Consider the following 20,012-nt stretch of genomic DNA (forward strand, 5'->3'; position numbering starts at 1 on the left):
ACTTCCTTTCCAAGGACTTGACATCTTTCCTAAAAATAACACATGCTCTGCACAGCTGGAGCTTCAGATCGATGGAGGTCAAATACAATATCAAATTAATTTATATTTACCTCAAATGAATGTAATCATAATCAATACATTTTGAAGGTGAAGTTCAAATATTCCAAATGTAAGTTCATTGACATAATGGTAAAATAAAACAACTGGTTTGAATTTACTAATTAAATATGACCAGGAATCATCATAATAGCTACATCAATAACTATACTCTTGCAGGATTGCCAGTGAATATTTAACAATACATCCATTATTTTCTCATTCAATTGGTACACCCATATTTCACATTTAATGATCCAAAGCGTTCAACCTTACATTTGCAAACATTAAATTTAATTTGCCATTCCTTGTTCCAGCAAGCAAATATGCTGACATATATTTAAATCTCTTCTACTCAAGCAATACTCCTCAGAGAATTACTTTTTTTTTAAGTTCATCCCTCCCACAGCTCCCTTTCTCAATTTGGAACACTGTCTATGACTAACTTTCTTTTTTTGATTAGTGTAAGCACATCCGCAAAGCATTTGATTATCTTTGTGTCATACTCACAGGCTTCCAGGGTGTTGGTGAACGGACAAATTGTTGTCCGACTGCTATCAGGACCAGGGTAAAAAACCTAAAAGAAATGAAGTCAGTCAACACTTTTCATTAAACTTTCTCCACTGATAAAAGATATCATGAAACAGGAGATACATTCCTTATCCCAGCAATCAAACATGCCAACATATATTTAAACTGTCATTCCCATTCATTCCCAATATGGATTTCACTGGATCGATGTTGAGTGAGTGAGCACCAGGACTCAAAGTACAGGGAGGCAGTGGGCAAACTTGCCCCTACAATTCCTCGAATGCAAGGGAAAATTCAATCACTGCACCAACCAGAGACAAGTCATCCCATGGACGTGCGAGGCAGAGTCCTCCAATCAGAATCCTGTCCCTCTCCCAGCTCCTCCAATGACATGTTGCCTCACTCCTGCTATAGAAGAAAGTGAGAACTGCAGATGCTGGAGATCAGAGCTGAAAAATATGTTGCTGGAAAAACGCAGCAGGTCAGGCAGCATCAAAGGAGTAGGAAAAGCGATGTTTCGGGATTCCTGAAGAAGGGCTTATGCCCGAAACATCGATTCTCCTGCTCCTTTGATGCTGCCTGACCTGCTGCACTTTTCCAGCAACACATTTTTCACTCCTGCTCTAGCTGCCCCTCAAGAGACAGAATCTGTGATTGGAGGCACAGAAGGGACAGAACATGGGATTGGAGGGATCATTCTGGCACCAGTGCTGCTGGCTGAAGTACCATTTATCAGGGTCAAAACCATTTCAGGTCAGCCTTCATTCACACTGTAGGAGGGTGGAGTGTGCCCATTGAGTTTCTGGCCCTTGTTTCAGCCAGGAGAGATGGCATCCCAAGGCTTGGCTGGATGGAGCCATAGTATAACTGGGAGATGCCTAGTAACAAATGGAGAGCAACCTGCCCACCACATGTTCTGACTGCCCTCCCGGTTTGGGAGGTCAAGGAGGAGTTGTGATGTCACAAAGGTGATGCTACAGGGCCTGGGGAGATCCGGGGAGAAAAAAAACAGCAGGCCAGAAGCAAACCCTGTTTTGGAGATTTCTGCAAACCCCAAAGTTAAAAGGTACTGCAAACATTCCATGTACTACTTAAAAAAAACTTCAAATTACCAATACTTCATCCCTGCCAACTGACACTGCAGATTCAATTTCAGGAAGTGAGTCAGTCTCAGCTGGGCACTTCTCTTGGGAGCAAGGTATGCGTACAAACTGACTTATGATGATTCAAGGGCAATGTTTTGGTCTAAGAGCTCGAGTGAACAAGAATCGAAGTTAGAAAACTGCTACCTAATCCTTCCTCCCTTCCTATGCTTCATTCATTAATGACATTGCTCGGCCAATTTAAAACGAAAGGAATAAATCCTAAATGTAGTCAAATCCTGCTCGGTGTGCTTTCATAATCAGGGCATTGCCGTTCCATTACTTCGGATCTTTCTTTATTTAAAAAAAAGAAACTTGTCTGCGCAGTAGAGAAGAATCCCGAACTGATCAAGAAAGGCAACTCAGAGTCTGCAGGGTATTTGCTATAATGAAGAATCCAAAGATAAAGGCTTAACTGAAGTTTAGCTTCAACCATCATTACCTGGACACAGAGGCAAGGAAGCAGGTATTCATAGGACAGAGAGAATGTGCTGTTAATCTGCAATGACACATACAAAGCAATTCAAAAAATTAGAACTCATTCAGAACAGTCTAGTCGTTTTTTTGCCCATCCCTATTTGTCCCTTGATCAGGACCAGAAGGCAGTTCAGAGTCAACCATATTGTTGTAGTTCTGGAGTCACATGCAGGCCAGACCAACTAAGGATGACAGATGTCCTCCCTAAAAGGGCATCGGTGAAGCGATGGTCTAGTTTTTAATGATAATTATCATTGGTTACATGGTCACCATTAGAGTAGAGTTTTGATTCCAGATTTTATCATCTGTCAAAGTGGAATTCAAACAAATGATCACAGAACATTTGGCTGGGCTTTTGGATTATGAGTCCAGTGACATGACCACTGTTGCATTTCCCCCCAAAAAACTGAAATAATCCTGAGTATTAAATGGCCAGAGGATAAGCTTTAGCATAGTCTTCAACTTGGTCTAGTAAGTGCATTAATGGACTTCTGCAATACAACATTTTGCCCAAAATGAGAAAGGACAAAACATAAAGCTTTACAGCACCAAAATCTATCAATAGGCTAAATGTTTTCTGAGACATATCAATGTTACACATCCATAGGGATCGACCACAAATTACACATTGACATGGGTTTTGAAAATAACTCCCTGACCTTGTAAGATTTTTGCTTCTGATATTCCTGTTTCTAGCAACACCTTTTAATTCACTTTCAGGACATGGGCATTGCTGGCTGAAACAGTCGTTTTTCCCATCCCTAGAGAAGGTGGTGGGGTAAGCTGCATTCTTGAACTGCTGCAGACCACATCAATGATGCACAAAACAGCAACAGCTTAAGAAAATTCACAAAATAAATAAATAAATCTGTCACGACATCCATATTCTCAGAATGTCCCAAAACACTTTAGACAATGGTGTACTTATGAAAATGTAATCACTTCCGTCCCACCTTATCCTTGGTGTCCCCTTATGTGCATTTTTTAATATCTGAAATTGTAATAAATGCTGGCCTTGCCAACAATGCACCCACCCAGGGGTATTGCTGTGATGCGGCCATGTCCCATCACCCTAAACGTTGCATTGTACATCAAGTTTTTGTAAGATTGTGTTAAGACAACCCAGTGACAGAACCCTCATTACCTCACAATAGATCTATCCTGTGTCAGCTTCTTACCAATAGAATGGAGCTATTCTTGAGCTCACGACACACCAGGCCCCGCTTATAACACAGCATGGCTTTCAAAACACGACCTAGGGGGGCAGTAACTAGAATTTGCTTCTTCTTAAGGATAACAGAGTAATTCATCTGTGAACCTACAGAGAAACAGCAGAATGATTAAATACTGTTTGCATGAACAATGTGATATGGATGTCATTAATGAATGAAAACTAATCCATTGTGAAGACAGTTCCGAGTTTCAGTGTGTATTATATAGCCTGCTTAGGCTATCCAGATTAACTTTCTCTTTACTGATTCATACAATGTTCCTATTGGTTCTAAGGCCAGCACTTCTTATCCAACCAGCCCTATGGCAGGAATGTCAAATCACCCACTTTTAACTAAGGGGCTAAGATAGCTCCTGGTGGTGCAGTGGAAGTGGCTCTACCTCTGGGCCATGAAGCCTGGGTTCAAGTCCCACCTCCTCCCCGGGTGTTTAATTCACTGTCACATCTCTTCCAGGTTGCCCAACTTGGGGAAGTTCTGCTCTTCTCTCCGACAGGATTTCCATTGGAATTTTTCAGCACGTTCCCTTTCAGTGTCTCCCTCCTAGTGTCAGCACCCTCCAAGACCCAAAATGCTAGCTAAAGCTCACTTGCACAGTTCCATCTCTTTCCTCAGTGCCTGTCTCTAGCTCTGTCTTACCCTGCACCAATTCCAACTAACGTTCCAATCTTCACGCTTCAATCACTCCCATGATTATAGGTACAAAAATAGAAGTTGCTGTCAAAGCTCAGCAGGTCTGAGTTTAGAACAGAATTCTAGGGAAGGGTCACTGGACCCAAAATGTTAACCTGCTGGGTTTCTTCAGCATTCTTTGTTTTCAGTACATATCAACACCGATTGAAGTATGCAGGAGACGGGGGAGATACTAATTGAGTATTTTGCATCAGTGATTACAATGGAAAAGTACATGGAAGATATCAAATGTAGGGAAATAGATGGTGCCATCTTGAAAAGTATCCATACTACAAAGGAGGAAGTGCTGGATGTCTCGAAATACATAAATTAGATAAATCCCCAGGAACTGATCAGGTGTAGCCTAGAACTCTGTGGAAAGCTAGGGAAGTGTTTGCTAGGCCTCTTACGGAGATATTTGTATCATCGATAGTCACAGGTGAGGTGCCAAAAGACTGGAGATTGGCTAACGTAGTGCCACTATTTAAGAATGGTGGTAAGGACAACCCAGGAAACTACAGACCGGTAAGCCTGACGTCAGTGGTGGGCAAGTTGTTGGAGGGAATCATGAGGGACAGGATGTACATATATTTGGAAAGGCAAGGACTAATAGTCAACATGGAATAGTCAACATGGCTTTGTGTGTGGGAAATCATGTCTCACAAACTTGACTGAGTTCTTTGAAGAAGTAACAAAGAGGATTGATGTGGGGAGAGCAGTAGACGTGATCTATATGGACTTCAGTAAAGCATTCGACGAGGTTCGACAAGGGAGACTGGTTAGCAAGGTTAGATCTCATGGAATACTGGGAGAACTAGCTATTTGGATACAGAACTGGCTCGAAGGTAGAAGACAGAGGGTGGTGGTGGAGGGTTGCTTTTCAACTGGAGGTCTGTGACCAGTGGAGTGCCACAGGATCGGTGCTGGTCCACTACTTTTCATCATTTATATAAATGATTTGGATGTGAGCATAGGAGGTATAGTTAGCAAGTTTGCAGATGACACCAAAATTGGAGATGTAGTGGACAACGAAGGTTTCCTCAGTTACAACAGAATCTTGATCAGATGGGCCAATGGGCTGAGAAGTGGCAGATGGAATTTAATTCAAATAAATGCGAGGTGCTGCATTTTGGGAATGCAAATCTTAGCAGGACTTATACACTTAATGATAAGGTCCTAGGAAGTGTTGCTGAACAAAGCGACCTTGGAGAGCAGGTTCATAGTTCCTTGAAAATAGAGTTGCAGGTTAGATAGGATAGTGAAGGCGGCGTTTGGTATGCTTTCCTTTATTGGTCAGTGTATTGAGTACAGGAGTTGGGAGGTCATGTTATGGCTGTACAGGACATTGGTTAGGCCACTTTTGGAATATTGCGTGCAATTCTGGTCTCTTTCCTATCAGAAGGATGTTGTGAAACTTGAAAGGGTTCAGAAAAGATTTACAAGGATGTTGTCAGGGTTGGAGGATTTGAGCTACAGGGAGAAGCTGAACAGGCTGGGACTGTTTTCCCTGGAGCATCGGAGGCTGAGAGGTGACCTTATAGAGGTTTTTAAAATCATCAGGGGCCTGGATAGTGTGAATAGACAAATGTCTTTTCCTTGGTTGGAGGAGTCCAGAACCACAGGGCTGAGGTTTAGGATGAGAGGAGAAAGATATGAGAGAGACCTAAGGGGCAACTTTTTCATGCACAGGTTGGTATATGTATGGAATGAGCTGCCAGAGGAAGTGGTAGAGGCTGGTACAATCACAACATTTAAAAGGCATTTGGATGGGTATATGAATAGGAAGGGTTTGGAGGGATGTGGGCCAGGTGCTAGCAGGTGGGACTAAATTAGGTTGGGATATCTGGTCGGCATGGACGAGTTGGATCAAAGGGTGTGTTTCTGTGCTGTACATCTCAAAGACTCTATGACTCTAAGTTAGTAGCCCAAGTGTGAGAGTCACTGAAACAGGTCACCATAAATCTGAAGACATCAACTGCAACATGAAGGTCAGTGATATCACTGCTGCCTGACTATGTAGCATTGAGTTATGATTCATACCAGTTTCATAATCCTCCACGTTGTATTCTTCAGTTAACTGGTATCCATAATCTGGGATTGTCTTAACTCCAACTTCCACTTTCGACCCAGCATCTGACTCAAAGCATTCATATATGAAGTTAGCCTGTACATATTTAAAAGAAAAGTATCTCTTTTGAATGTGATCAGATGTAGATTAAAAGCAAATTACAGTGTCTATTAAGACAGACTTTCAGCTCCTTCCTCTGTATATTGGTGCTGCTGTTCAGATTGAGTTCCAGATCACACTATAACACAGAGAGATCTATAGGAGGGTATGAACCAAACTGTTAGGCCAGAATTGTGTTTTCTTGTGAGCCTCTGTTATTTCTCCACGTTCAGAGGAAGCATACTTTCATCAAATTTCCTCGCGATTGGGAGTGTTACCGCTGCTGGGCCGACATTCCTTACTAATAATCCCCAAAATGCCAGAGGTGTCCACCCCGCAAAGATGTCAGACTGACCATTTCTCATCCTTGTTTTCAGATCCCTCCACGAATGTGTCCCTTACCCATTCCTAATCAAATTTAGCTCCATAATCCTCAGAGATCTCCACATCCCCAAAAATACGGGCCTCGTGCATTCCTAATTATAATCATTAAAGCAAATTACTGCAGATGCTGGAATCTGAAACCAAAAGAGAAAATACTGGAAAATCTCAGCAGGTCTGGCAGCATCTGTAAGGAGAGAAAACAGCTGACGTTTCGAGTCTGACTGACCCTTTGTCAAACTGGAATTCTGGGCCTACACCTCTTGACTAAACTTTCCTCTTTTAAGATACTCATTAAAAGTTTCAACTAAGTCCCAACTCAGCCTCTTTTAAAGATGAAGCAAGATTTAGAATACTGTGGTCTCATCCCCACCAATCCCTGACATCACAGACCTCGTAAATGGCAGACAGACCTCACAAGGCCATAGAATGTTAGACATAAGGATGGGGCCCAGCAAAACCATGTCCTGACTTGAGATTACAGCAGCCAAAGTCTAGCAGAAGAGCCAGGTAATATTGAGGAACCCTCATGGGACTCTCAAAAGTACAAGTCATGATGTTCCCCTCTGGTTTGAGACCTTGGGTCAACAGGATTTCGAAACCCCAATACAGCACTTTATCAGCATGTGTTGTAGAGCAGATGGTTCAGAAAGCTAATTAAATGCAATCTCACAATGAAAAACAAGCATTCAAATTCCAGAAATGAAGCCACTTCCTGATTTAGAATGCGTGTTCACACATATAAGGGAAAACTAAGGGTTTTTTTTGTCTCTTGTTTTGATTTAATAGTTGTGCATGAACAGTTTAAGATTCAGGCTCCTTTAACAGACTTTGTGTGGTAAAAACTGCAAGTTTTTGATAGTTATAATTCAAATTTAGGCACTGGCACATGAGAATTTCCTTTTACTTCAATGGTAGCCATGCTGTAGAGGTGCAGGTGTTGGACTGGGAGGGACAAAGTCAGAAGTCACATGACACCAGGTTATAGTCCAACAGGTTTATTTGAAATCTCAAGCTTTCAGAGCACTGCTCCTTCATCAGATGAAGTGAAAACTTGTGATTTCAAATGAACCTATTAGACTATAATCTGGCATTGTGACTCAGCGGGAGGAGAGAATAGACAAAACTACATTGACGTGAAACAGTTGCAGGCACTTGCAGTGGCAAGAAATGCAAGATAAATAAGGAAAACAGAGTATGATTGAAATATGTCTACAAAGGGCACTTTTAGTTTTAAGAGTTGCAGTATTTTTATTGTCTTACAAAAATGAGTTGAATAAAAGGATCTGCATTGTACCACATGAGAAGATAATGAAAGAAGATTCAATTGTAACTTTTAAAACAGAAATATTCCTGAGGGGTTTATAGGGAGCCCTCAAGTTAGTGCGACTAACAGATAGCTCTTTCAAAAGATGTAGCACCAACATTACAGGCCAAACAGCTGCCTTCTGTGCTACAAAATTCCTGGCTCCACATACTGCATATATTGGTGCATAGGCCGATCTTGTGTATTAGTAATCCCCTTATTTTTGGCCAAAAGGTCTGGTATTTTTCATATACCTCATGTATAAGTTGACCCTAGTTTTTCAGAGATCTTTTCCTGCCCATATATGCAGCCTTAAAGGGCATGATTTGCACATTTTTTGATTCAAATGCAATACCTGCATCATCACATGCTATGCATATAACATATATTTGTGCAACGTGATTTTCAAATCATTAAACTGAATGCACTGTATATATTTGTAATATTTACATACATTTGACCTGTGCTTGCAAATATATACAGTACCCTATGGTAGCCCTCAACCTTGTCTTCCCTTTGTTGCCTCAGTTTCTTAGAAGTAGGTGTCATATACAGTTGTGCTCTGAACTTAATGTAAAACTCCCCCAAATTTTTCTAATGAAATGGCATGACAAGTATACAGCACAGTTTAAACTAAAAGTTATTGAAGTTGTAGAGAAGAACAACAATAGCGCAGCTGCAAGGGAGGTCTGTGTTTCTGAAAAAACATGTTTGAGATTGGAGGAAAAAAAGCCACACAGTTAAAGGCTGTACCAAAACAGAAGTATGCCAACTGAGGAAAGCTAAACAAGTGGCCACAACTCGGAGAAAAGATTGCTGACTGGGTAACTCAGTGTCGGCAGAACAGAAGCATAGTGACTGGACAATGTAAAGAATACACTCCAATACCAAGCAAAAACAAACTGGATTCAGTGATCTCAAAGCCAGGGCTGGATGGTGCAGTAGGTTTATGAAAAGTTATGATTTAATGCTTGGACAGAAAACCAAGATTGCCCAATATCTACCAGCAATTAATGTCAAGTTAATTGGGTTCCATCATTTTGTCATCAGAAGTCAGAAGAAAAATAGGCACAGCTCTCAAGCTTTTGCAATATGGACGAAACCCAAGGAACTTTGATATGCCAGGGAACAGAAATATGGACAAGATTAGAAGAAAAACAGTTTAGTTTAAGACTACTAGCCATGAAAGGAGTCGATTCACTGTGGTGCTTGCTTGTATGACAGATGGAACCAAGTTAAAGCCTATGGTGATTTTTAAGCTGAAAACTCTGCCCAAACAGAAATGTCTGAACGGCATTGTTGTCCTCATTCATGAAAAATAGGGTGTATAGATGAAGGTGGATGCAAGACTTGGATTGGGAAGGTCTGAAATATGCGGCCAGATGGACTTAGGAAGGAAAAAAGCTTACTGGGTTGGGATGTGTTCAGATCACACAGAGTGAGAAGTGTTATCAGTGAACTTCGAGCCAACAATACTGACATTACAATGATTCATAGAGGCCTTACGAGCATGGTGCAGCCACTTGGATGTTAGCAGCAATAAACCTTTTAAGGACTTAGTATGGAAGAAATGGGACAACTGGATGCAAGAAGGAAAGAAAAGCTTCACAAAGGGTGGCAACATGTGTGCCCCATTATTTGGAACTGTATGTGAGTGGATTGTTAAGTCCTAGAAGGAGATGAAAACGGAAACTATCGTGAAAGCCTTCAAAAAAAAAGTGGAATTCCTAATGCTTTAGATGGTATGGAGGAGGAATATTCATGGTCAGATGGAAGTGATGGCAAATCAATTGACGATCTCCTTGAGAGTGCAGATGAAGATAATCCATATGATATGCTTGACCCAGAAGACTGGAATGAATTATTCAGTGATGCAACTGATGAGGACAGGGAATTTGAAGGACCTAACGGACTTTTGCATGTACCAGTAATTTTTGTTTTAAGTAGCTAAAACATAATACTTGTGATATACAGTAAGAAGAGCTTTTTGCTGTGAATCTGTTTTTTTGATGTAAAGTGTTTATCATATTATTAATAGTTTCATGTGGTCTTTTCTAAATAAAATATTATGTCTAATTTTTTCTTTTGTTTTTACGGCTTCTCTGTTTTTATTTTATGAATTGTGGATTGCACAAATACCGCAGTAGATGGCCTGACTGCCCATTGGTATGCCTATTAACTTTTGTACATATGTGTAGATCTACATGCAATTTACAGTACTGGTAAATGTATTTTACCATAGCAGGCAGAATGGAGACAGTTATTTTGGAGATAAATATTCAATAATGGCCATAATTATTTTTCCTTTTGTTATTATTTTATATAGAGACCTGGCTCTGGTTTGTCCATTTTTTGACTCATGCCAAGCATGAATTTCATCCCCTCGAAAACAATACTTTGTGTATAGGTCAACTCCCTAATTTCAGCTTTAGAAACGGTCTTCAAAACTCGACCTATATGTGAGTATATACGGTACTTTTTCCAATCTGCTTCTGTTAGCCTTTTATAAATACAATTTGCTTGATATTTTGAACTGAACAGAAAGGGTCTGATGTGATCCGCCATCACTAAAGACTGCCCTGAAATTTTACTCAGACAAATGATATTCCCAGTCATTAAAAGCAGTGACCTGCCTGAGTTTCCTCAGTATAGTACCGAATGGTTTCTTCTCAAGCTCAGGACAGTGGGCGGGAATTAGAATGTGCCATTGAGAGTTTTGTAATATACAAGTCAAAGTAATCTCAAGTAATAACGTTAGAATACACCCAAAAGAGGCATCAGCCTGACATGGAAAGCTTTTGGCATGATCTGCTCTATGCCTACTTTCAAATAAGGTTGAAAGGCATACAGTATCCCAGTTAAACTTAAACAGGTCGACAGCAGACGCTGAGGACAAATTGAGACAAAATGTGTTGATGGGTTGAGATGATGAAGTAAAGTGAGAGGAGGCTTGGGCTGAGCAGAAAACACCATTTATTGGACCAAGTAGTTATTTCTTACTGTAAACTCTTGATAATAACAGAGAATGAGGACTCACTGTGTTAACAGGTGGCATGTAGTTTCTCCACCGGACTTGAATCTCACTGTTTCTGTTGCTTTTATATTCAAAGAAGTGAATTTGCACTCCGTCAATTATCACCGGCACTGAAGGAGAGATAGAAATTAAAGTAGGGCAAGGAATCATAGAATCCCTACACAGTGTGGAAGTAGGGCATTCGGTCCATTAAGTCCACACCGACCCTCTGAAGAGCAACCCACCCAGATCCCCCTCCTCCTGCATTTCTCATGGTTCATCCACCTAGCCTGTAATCCCTGGACATAGTAGGTAATTTAGCATGGCCAATCCACCTAACCCGCACATCTATGGACTGTAGGAGAAAACCAGAACACACAGAGGAAACCCACACAGACACAGGGAGAATGTGCAAACTCCACACAGACAGGTGCCCGAGGCTGAAAGCAAACCCAGTTCCTGAATCAGTCCTTACTTCAACACCCACATACCAGGCCTTGTTATCACATGCTCTCTATTACACATCACCCACTGTTAGCCTTAATGGTCCCCATTAATAGACATTCATTGTTCTCAGCTGATTACCTACTCCTTGTCTGTTCAACAATTCTTCTCTCTCTTCGGGCTTTATCTCCATCTATTGCTTGCTCCTTACCTCCTCCTCTCATCCTTTTTTCTAGCTACCATCAGTCTGAGGAAGGGTCACTGAAACATTAACCCTGATTTCTTTCCACAAATGCTGCCAGACCTACAGAACTTTCCCAACAATTTCGGCTTTTGTTTCGGATTTTGAACATCTGCAGTTCTTTCGGTTTTTAAGAAATCAGTTCTGCATCCAATAGTCAAACTGAAAGTCTATCGGCAAAGGAAGTTAGAGTCATAGCCATAGAGATATATAGCACGGAAACAAACTCTTTGGTCCACCTCGTCCATACTACCCAGATATCCTAACCTAATCTAGTCCCATTTACCAGCACTTGGTCCATATCTCTTTCAACCCTTCCTATTCATATACCCATCCAGATTCCATTTAAATATTGCGATTGTACCAGCCTCCACTACTTCCTCTGGCAGCTCATTCCATACGCGCACAACCCTCTGCGTGAAAAAGTTGCCTTTTATATCTTTACCCTTTCACCCTGAATCTATGTCCTCTAAGTTCTGGACTCCCCCACCCCACGGAAAAAAAAAACCTTGTCTGCTTATCCTATCCATGTCCCTCATGATTTTATAAACCTCTATAAAGTCACCCCTCAACGTCCAACACTACAGGGAAAACATTCCCAGTCTATTCAGCCTCTCCCTATAGCTCAAATCCTCCAACCCTGGCAACATCCTTGCAAATCTTTTCTGAACCCTTTCAAGTTTCACAACATCTTTCCAATAGGAAAGAGACCAGAATTGCACGCAATATTCCAAAAGTGGCCAAATCAATGTCCTGTACAGCCGCAACATGACCTCCCAACTCCTCTACTCAATACTCTGAACAATAAAGGAAAGCATACCAAACGCCTTCTTCACTATCCTATCTATCTGTGACTCCACTTTCAAGGAGCTATGAACCTGTACTCCAAGGTCTCTTTATTCAGCAACACTCCCTAGGACCTTAGCAAAGACCAACAGGTTCAACTCTCACACAGTTTATAATAAATGATTTATTCTGTTTTATTAGACAACCGAATTCCAGCCAGATCTAAACTCTGGAGGAAACACGTGGATTGGACACAGCCAGAATAATCATTGTATTCAATTGCAAATCTTGGAACACGCCTCTTGGCAAACTTACACCTGCCTCATAGCTGGGAAACCTGTTCGATTCATACTCAGATTTTAGATACTCTGGGCCAATTATGACCATAGCTACCTGGTGGAACCTTGCTGAGTGGCCAGTTACAATCACCCAAGCAATCTAGTTAACCTGAAGCTACTCAGAGCCAGTCTGCATTTAAAGATTTCCGAGGATGTTGCCAGGGTTGAAGGGTTCAAGCTATAGGGAGAGGCTTAATAGGCTGGGACTATTTTCCCTGGCGCATCAGAGGCTGAGGGGTGACCTTATAGAGGTTTATAAAGTCATGAGGGGCATAGATAAGTTAAGGTATTTTCCCTGATAAGAGGGAATCTAGAACTAGAGGGCACAGATTTAAGGTGAGAGGGGAAAGCTTAAAAGGGACCAAAGGGGCAACATTTTCATACAGAGGGTGGTGCATGTATGGAATGAGCTGCCAGAGGAAGTGGTGGAGACTGGTACAATTACAACATATAAAAAGGCATCTGGATGAGTATACGAATATGAAGGGTTTAGAGGGATATGGGCCAAGTGCTGGCAAATGCAACTCAATTAGTTTAGGATACCTGGTCGGCGTGGACGAGTTGTACCAAAGCTTATTTTTTATATGGAAACATTTCTCCCAATATACCTAGTATCAGAAGGAAATCCGAGGCATTCCTGACTTTGGGGATATTTTCCACCCCTGCCCCAGTCTCATCCAAAATTCGTATCGCCAGTTCCATCACTGATCCCTCTAGACTTCAGGAGGTGGGAAGTTGACTAGTGGAATTTAACTGAGGCCCAGGGGTTAACAGGTCTTAGGCCTCACTTCTTGAGCAATGGGTAGAGTTTCTATCCTGTCCATCGAGAATCGGCATGGATTTAGAAATTGGACAGCGATGTATACTCCAGCTTTGACCTTGGGTGGAGCTATTATTCCAACTGCTTTATAGGATGTGCTTACATCTCACTTACACAACTCTGTTCATAGGCTCTTCCCATGATTTTTGAATTCTATTTCTCATCTGGATCCCATAAAAGGCCATTTGAATATCCACAGTGATCATCTTTCAACAGCATCATACCAAACAGTTCAAATCCCAGACACACCAGAGGGTATACTCCAATGGACTCCCAGTCCTACCTGAGTTGTTCATTCTGATGTGCACTCGGACACACGGGATGCATCTGGACAATTGACAGAACAAGATGGTGGACATTTCAAGGCTGGAGAGGTTCAGGTTGAATCCAACAGGTGTTTCCACTCGCTCCGGGTATGTATAAGCCTCTGTGGGAAACATTAATGAACACATTTCAGAGACCCAAGAGAAAGCTTACAGGATCATCAACAGGAGACTACAGGCTTTCTTCCTCTAAGACTGATGGCATTGAAGGAGTCAACAATTGTATGTCCAAAGCATCTTAAACGTTACTTCTGAGGAGTGTTCAATACATAGCTCCATCACAAAGACAAATTTTCTTTTTGTTCATTCATGAGAGGTGGTCAATTGTTGTGCATACCTAATTACCCCTGAATGGAGTGGCTTGCTCTGCCATTTTGGAGGGTGGTGAAGAGTCACCAATATTGTTTTGGGTCTTGAGTGACATGTAGGTCAAACCAAGAAAGGACAGCAGATTTTATTCCTTAAGGGACATCGTACAACCCACTTGATTCACCAATCAGCAATACCTGGCATCGTCTCCATTACAGAGACCAACTTTATAATACAAATCCATTAACTGAATTTAAATTCCACCATCTTCTGGGATAGGATGTCCCCAGAGCATTCTAAGACAATGCTGCACTTTATCAAAATGAGGAGCAGTCGCCCTGGTCAATATTTATCTCTCAATCAATATCATCAAATAGATTACCTGATTATGATCACCTTGACGTTTGATGGAGCTTGCTGTGTGGATTTGCTTGCTGTTTCTCCTACATTACAACACTACTGCTTGGAAAATGCTTTGAGAGTCCACTGATTGTATAAAGCACTAAATGCTACCCATTTATTTTGATCCCACACAGTTTGACATCCTGCCATTGTGGCGACCACACAACAAAAGGTCCCAATCCGTTTTTCTCTTTGGCTTTGCGATTTCCACTATGGCGTTAACATAGAGGGATAGCCTGATGAGCCAGCAGACAGTTTCTGTTCTTGCACCCGTGTCATCTATTTGAGACAACCTTAATAATCACCTTCAGAGTTTAATGTCCCAAATATAAAACAGTAAGAATTTAGCAGGATGATGGTGTATAGTGGCGAGCATAGCTGCCTTCCAAGCGGTTGACCCAGATTCAATTCCCGGCCATCGCAGTGTTGCAGTTTTGAGGTGGCATAGTGGCTCAGTGGTTAGCACTGCTGCCTCACAGCACCAGGGCCCCAGGTTTGATTCCAGCCTCGGGTGACTGACTGTGTGGAGTTTGCACATTGTCCCCGTGTCTGCGTGGGTTTCCTCCGGGTGCTCTAGTTTCCTCTCACTGTCCAAAGATGTGAATTGGCCATGTTAAATTGTCCATACTGTTAGGTGCATTAGTCAGAGGGAAGTGGGTCTGGGTGAGTTATTCTTCGGAGGGTCGGTGTGGACTTGTTGGGCCGAAGGGCCCATTTCCACACTGTCGGGAATCTAATCAGTTGAGAGAATAAAAAGGACAAATCCCTTTCAGACTGAGGAACTGCAGTTTAATGAAGCACATTATTTAGTTATTGTTGTCAATATCATGGTTAACCACAGCCAGAAAATAAAATTGGACTTATAAGAACTTGAAACCAAATATAAGTCATTGAAGGAACTTAAATGAAGGGACAAATGCAAATGACAGTTAAGCTGAATTCAGTCAAATATAATACAGATGGGGTCGGATAAAAATTACTGAAAATATTAGAGTGAGTGTAGAGAATGGAATGTGAACACGGGAAAGATACAACTCTCAAAAAAAAATCCAGAATTGAAGATGGAGCTTGTTAGTTAATTTAATGATACAGTTAAAACTGGCCCAAACATAGCATTAACATAAGATGCTTGTGGAGAAAGCTGAAAATTGATGTCCCCAACTTTACTCCTTGCAATGCCTACTTTTTGCAGTCTAAAATCAAGCCTAACCTCATCTACAACTGGGCTTGTAGAGAAGGCTCAAATCACAGACACTTCCAATCTGGACTCACTGGCAGAAGCACCTTCCTAGAACCTATTCAAGAAAACAATCCCACAGGTACCTTTATTAAAGACAAGATGGCCTTCCTTACAAGTACATACCAGACAAAACGTACCATGTCATGGGCCAAGATACAGTCAACAGTAAAATCGGAGCCCCTTCTTTTTGCTGTAGACTTGTCCAAAAACCAAAAGCCATGCCTTCTTACTCGTCGGCAACTTCAAAAACCAAGGTCCTCAAACCTTCACCAGTCAGCAACATATGGCATCAATGATTTTCACTTCATGAGTTCAGCAACTGGATCACCATGTTCAGTTCCAGAAATGCAGGATCCTATTATTCTCAGATCATTGCTCAGCCCCTCTTCATGTCCAAACACGATAACTGTTCTTTCTCTCACCCAATTCATCTTTCAACTACTCAGCCAATGGACCAATAAATCTAAAATGCTTTTATCTGAACAGCTAGCTGCTTATCCATAAGTAGATTGCTGCCTGGAAACTGTAGGAAATGTAGACTTATTTCAAGCCATGAACATCCTGAAGAGAGCCTTTGACATGGTAAAGCAGAATTGCTTCATGCCTACAATTCTTTTCAGCAGAAGATGATGTCGTGTGAGATAATGCCAATGCTACACTTCTCTCAAAAATTAGGATTAAACAAAAAGGAAGAATTTCTGACTGCTGATGCTGCTGAACTCTGTGCTGCACCAGCAGATGACAATCAGTGAGCCTGCTAATTTTCTTCTTGTTCTGCATGGACCTCCAACGTCCCCTGTGTGGCAGTGACCTCCAGAATCAGAAGTCAATATGTAAAAATGTGTCAGAATGCCAAGCATGCGCACGCAAAGCAACTGCACGCGTGCACATCTTAGACGGAACGTGGATGACAATACTGTTGTGGAAGCAGTTACAAAGGGAGCGGCTTCAGAGAAGCAGCTGAGGAAGATGAGGTCTCAACATCCACGTATTACCAGAGCTCAAGAAGCTGGGCTATTTTCAATAGGCCACCAATATAAATGAGAAAGTATTCGAGTCACTGGCTCAGCTTTCCAGTTGTGTGGAGAAAAAACAAGTCTCAAGGATGAAGCATCTGTCTATGAAAACTATTTTTAAAAAAACAACTGATGATTCACTATGGTCACCAATCTTTCAAACTGCATATTCTAATGCCCATATTTTGATTCTGGGCAGTTCTACAAATAAAAACAAGTTTTAGGATTTTGAAAATCATTTTTGCTCTCTTTTTAAAATTGGGTAATCGGTGGTGCATACAGATATTAAAAAATATATAATACATGCAACACACAATAAATATGAATACATACAATAAGAAAAACACATTGCCTGCCATCTTGAATGCAGGAATGCCAAAAGTTTACATGGGCCAAGAGGTTTTGAAATACATCGTCTGTAAATAATTTGAAGTTTTTTTCTTAAGGCTTCTCAGTTTAAAAATCACTTAAGAATATAATGGAAAGAAAAAAGGGAATAAAAGGCTCCACAGAAAATAATGCATTGTCAGAATTGCAAAAATTAACAATTTCATTTCCCAGAGAAATAATATTATGTAGTTGTGAAATAAGAGCTGGCCATGAACTTGTCTTTACCTTTATTTACCATGAGAGGGCGACAACAACCAACTGTTTTATCTAATTTTCCAATGAACCTGTTAAGATGCAACCCTTCTAGCCTGCTCTGCAAATTGAATCATGAGTGATTCAATACTCCTCTCAGTCACTTTCCTCTCCTTTCCCCAACATATATGATTCCCTGACTGACCAAAATAAGACTATAAGAAATAGGAATGCGCCATTCAGACCCTTGAGCCTATTCTAGAATGCTATGGCAACCAAAGTGACAGCTTCCTGCAGGAACTGTATGCGGTCAGAGATGTTACTGCACATTTCTGGACCGTGTGGGTCTTGAACCCAGGGCCACTGCAGCTCAAAAGCCCTTTTAAAGCTTACTGAAGCTGGGGTTTACAAGCAGTTTCCTACTCAGGGCCTGAGTCTGCTTAACTTCTGTGATCAAGCATTTTCAGACTAGCACGGCCATAGGTTTCAACCATTTTTGAGGCCAAATAGAGTAAAGAGAGTGAAAACTAGCACAAAAACACAGGTAAAAGAACCCCCAGTTGTGTAATGTGGCCCATCAACACATTATTCAAAACAAAGAGAAAAGATATTTACTATTTCTTATTAGCTGTAAGGCACACAGACAGGTCTTCAGAACTAACTCAAGGAACGAGCCAAAAAGCTAAACTTCAGAGCTATCAGGCATTAGTCATGAAACTAGGAGAGCTTCCATTGTCTGCATTCACATTATTTCCATTTTCAATTATCAGACAGATTGTTTTTGAAAAAACAGAAGCTGGCATTTCAGGCTTGGAGACCAGTAGAAGTCACGATTGACGTCATTTGTATGAAGGTAAGAGGAAAGTGTACTTAACAGAGACATTCATTCAAAACACTGCCAATAGAAAACATGTGGATTAATTGAGTCTCTATTGATTTCCATTATTGACAGGGAAGAGAAAACAGTGCTCCTCTCCATTGTGACAGATAGTTAAGCTAACCCTGAAAATGTACAAAAGAAATAACTTAGATTTCTATAGCACCTTTCATGACCTCGAGGCTTCTTAAAAACGCTTTCCAACCAATGACATACTTTTGAAGTGTGGTCGCTTTGATGACTCAGCTAGCTTCCACAGCAGCAGAGAGCTAATGACTAGAGACTTCATTTTTAATATTTTCAATTCAACCTGTTCAGCAATGTTATCACTTACATGTGGAGCAGGTGGGTCTTGAACCCAGGCCTCACTGATGTGGTTACAGACAGAATTAACAGAAAAAGAGTCAGACTGCACAATGTAATTGGCAGCTTTGCAGTGTCTGCACTAACCTGAACAAGACAGTGGATTGGACCCAATGGGAATTAATCCACATGATTTTGAAGCACGCATCAAACTACCCAGAAATCTCAATGAATGAGAAGTGATTGCGAGTGCGGCACTCTGCTACTCACTCATCATCTTCGATTTTACAGAAACCTCTGTCGACTCTCAAATCACAGGCAATTCTCTGCTCAACGTGGCAACAGCCCATATCACATTGATTGGAGCCTGGCCTGACTAGAGTTAACTCTTTCTGCATGTCCAGCAGGAGAGGGATTCCTCAGAGAACACAACACCCTGTTTTCCATCTGGCTTCAAAGCGTATGTGAAGCCAAACGAGCATGCTCGACTTCATTCTCTTGTGAGACCACGGAGAAGGTTCCACTGGGAATACAAGGGGCTGGATTTTCCAAGGACAGGCAATCTCAGGCAGATTTGACAGTCCGCCCCTTTGTATCTCATGAAGGCAGGGAGCACTGTATTTCTGACAGGAGACACCAATCAGAGCTCCTTCAGAATCATGGCACAGTGCTTCCATTCGGACACTTCCCTCAGTGCATGACAAAGTCCATGCGTCAGCTGATCAGCTGGCACAGAACTTCCCAGCAGGATGTGGGTGGGATACCAGGTGGGTAGAAACTGGGGTGGGGTCGGTTGGGCAGCACTGCTGACCTCCATAAGCTGCTCCTCTCGCCTTGATGACCCAGAATCGCTGATTTGTTATGCCACAGGAGACAATTCAGCCCATTGTACCTGCACTAGCTCTTCAAATATCCGTCAGTACCTAGTGCCAATTTATTGCCTTCACCCCCCGCCCCGATATCCCTGCGCACCGTTTCTATCAAGTAATCATCCAACGTCCTTCATCCGCCTCTAGCACGTTTCCAGGCAGTGCATTTCAGACCTTAACTACTCAGTGCGTGAAGAGTTTTTTTTCTCTCATCACCATTGCTTCTTTGGCCTATACCCTCTCATTCTTGCCCCTTTCACAAACAGGTACAGCTTCTCCAGAGCTGCTCCGTCCAGCCCGTTCATGATTTAAAAACCTATATCAAATCTCCTCTCGGCCTTCGCTGTCCAACTTCGAAAGTAGGAAATACTGTCAGTCAGTCCCTTGACAGCATTTCTTCAGGTCAATCTGTACTTCCAGAAACTTGGACAGCGAACTTCACACATCA

General features: G+C 41.6%; 1 protein-coding gene across 1 annotated transcript in view; it reads right to left on the bottom strand.

The window, feature by feature from the left end:
• The window catches only part of LOC132822087 (interleukin-17 receptor E-like), a 75,216-nt gene that overhangs the window by 29,434 nt on the left and 25,770 nt on the right, over nucleotides 1-20,012 (bottom strand). Inside the window, exons 3-8 of the mRNA XM_060835113.1 lie at nucleotides 13,927-14,070; nucleotides 11,039-11,145; nucleotides 6,188-6,311; nucleotides 3,425-3,564; nucleotides 2,212-2,268; nucleotides 607-673 (exon numbers count right to left, since the gene is read on the bottom strand). Of these exons, the coding sequence (XP_060691096.1) occupies nucleotides 607-673; nucleotides 2,212-2,268; nucleotides 3,425-3,564; nucleotides 6,188-6,311; nucleotides 11,039-11,145; nucleotides 13,927-14,070 (639 nt within the window). The remainder of the gene's footprint in view (nucleotides 1-606; nucleotides 674-2,211; nucleotides 2,269-3,424; nucleotides 3,565-6,187; nucleotides 6,312-11,038; nucleotides 11,146-13,926; nucleotides 14,071-20,012) is intronic.

This window comes from Hemiscyllium ocellatum, chromosome 14 (genome assembly GCF_020745735.1).
Source record: "Hemiscyllium ocellatum isolate sHemOce1 chromosome 14, sHemOce1.pat.X.cur, whole genome shotgun sequence".
Classification (NCBI taxonomy): Eukaryota; Metazoa; Chordata; class Chondrichthyes; order Orectolobiformes; family Hemiscylliidae; genus Hemiscyllium; species Hemiscyllium ocellatum.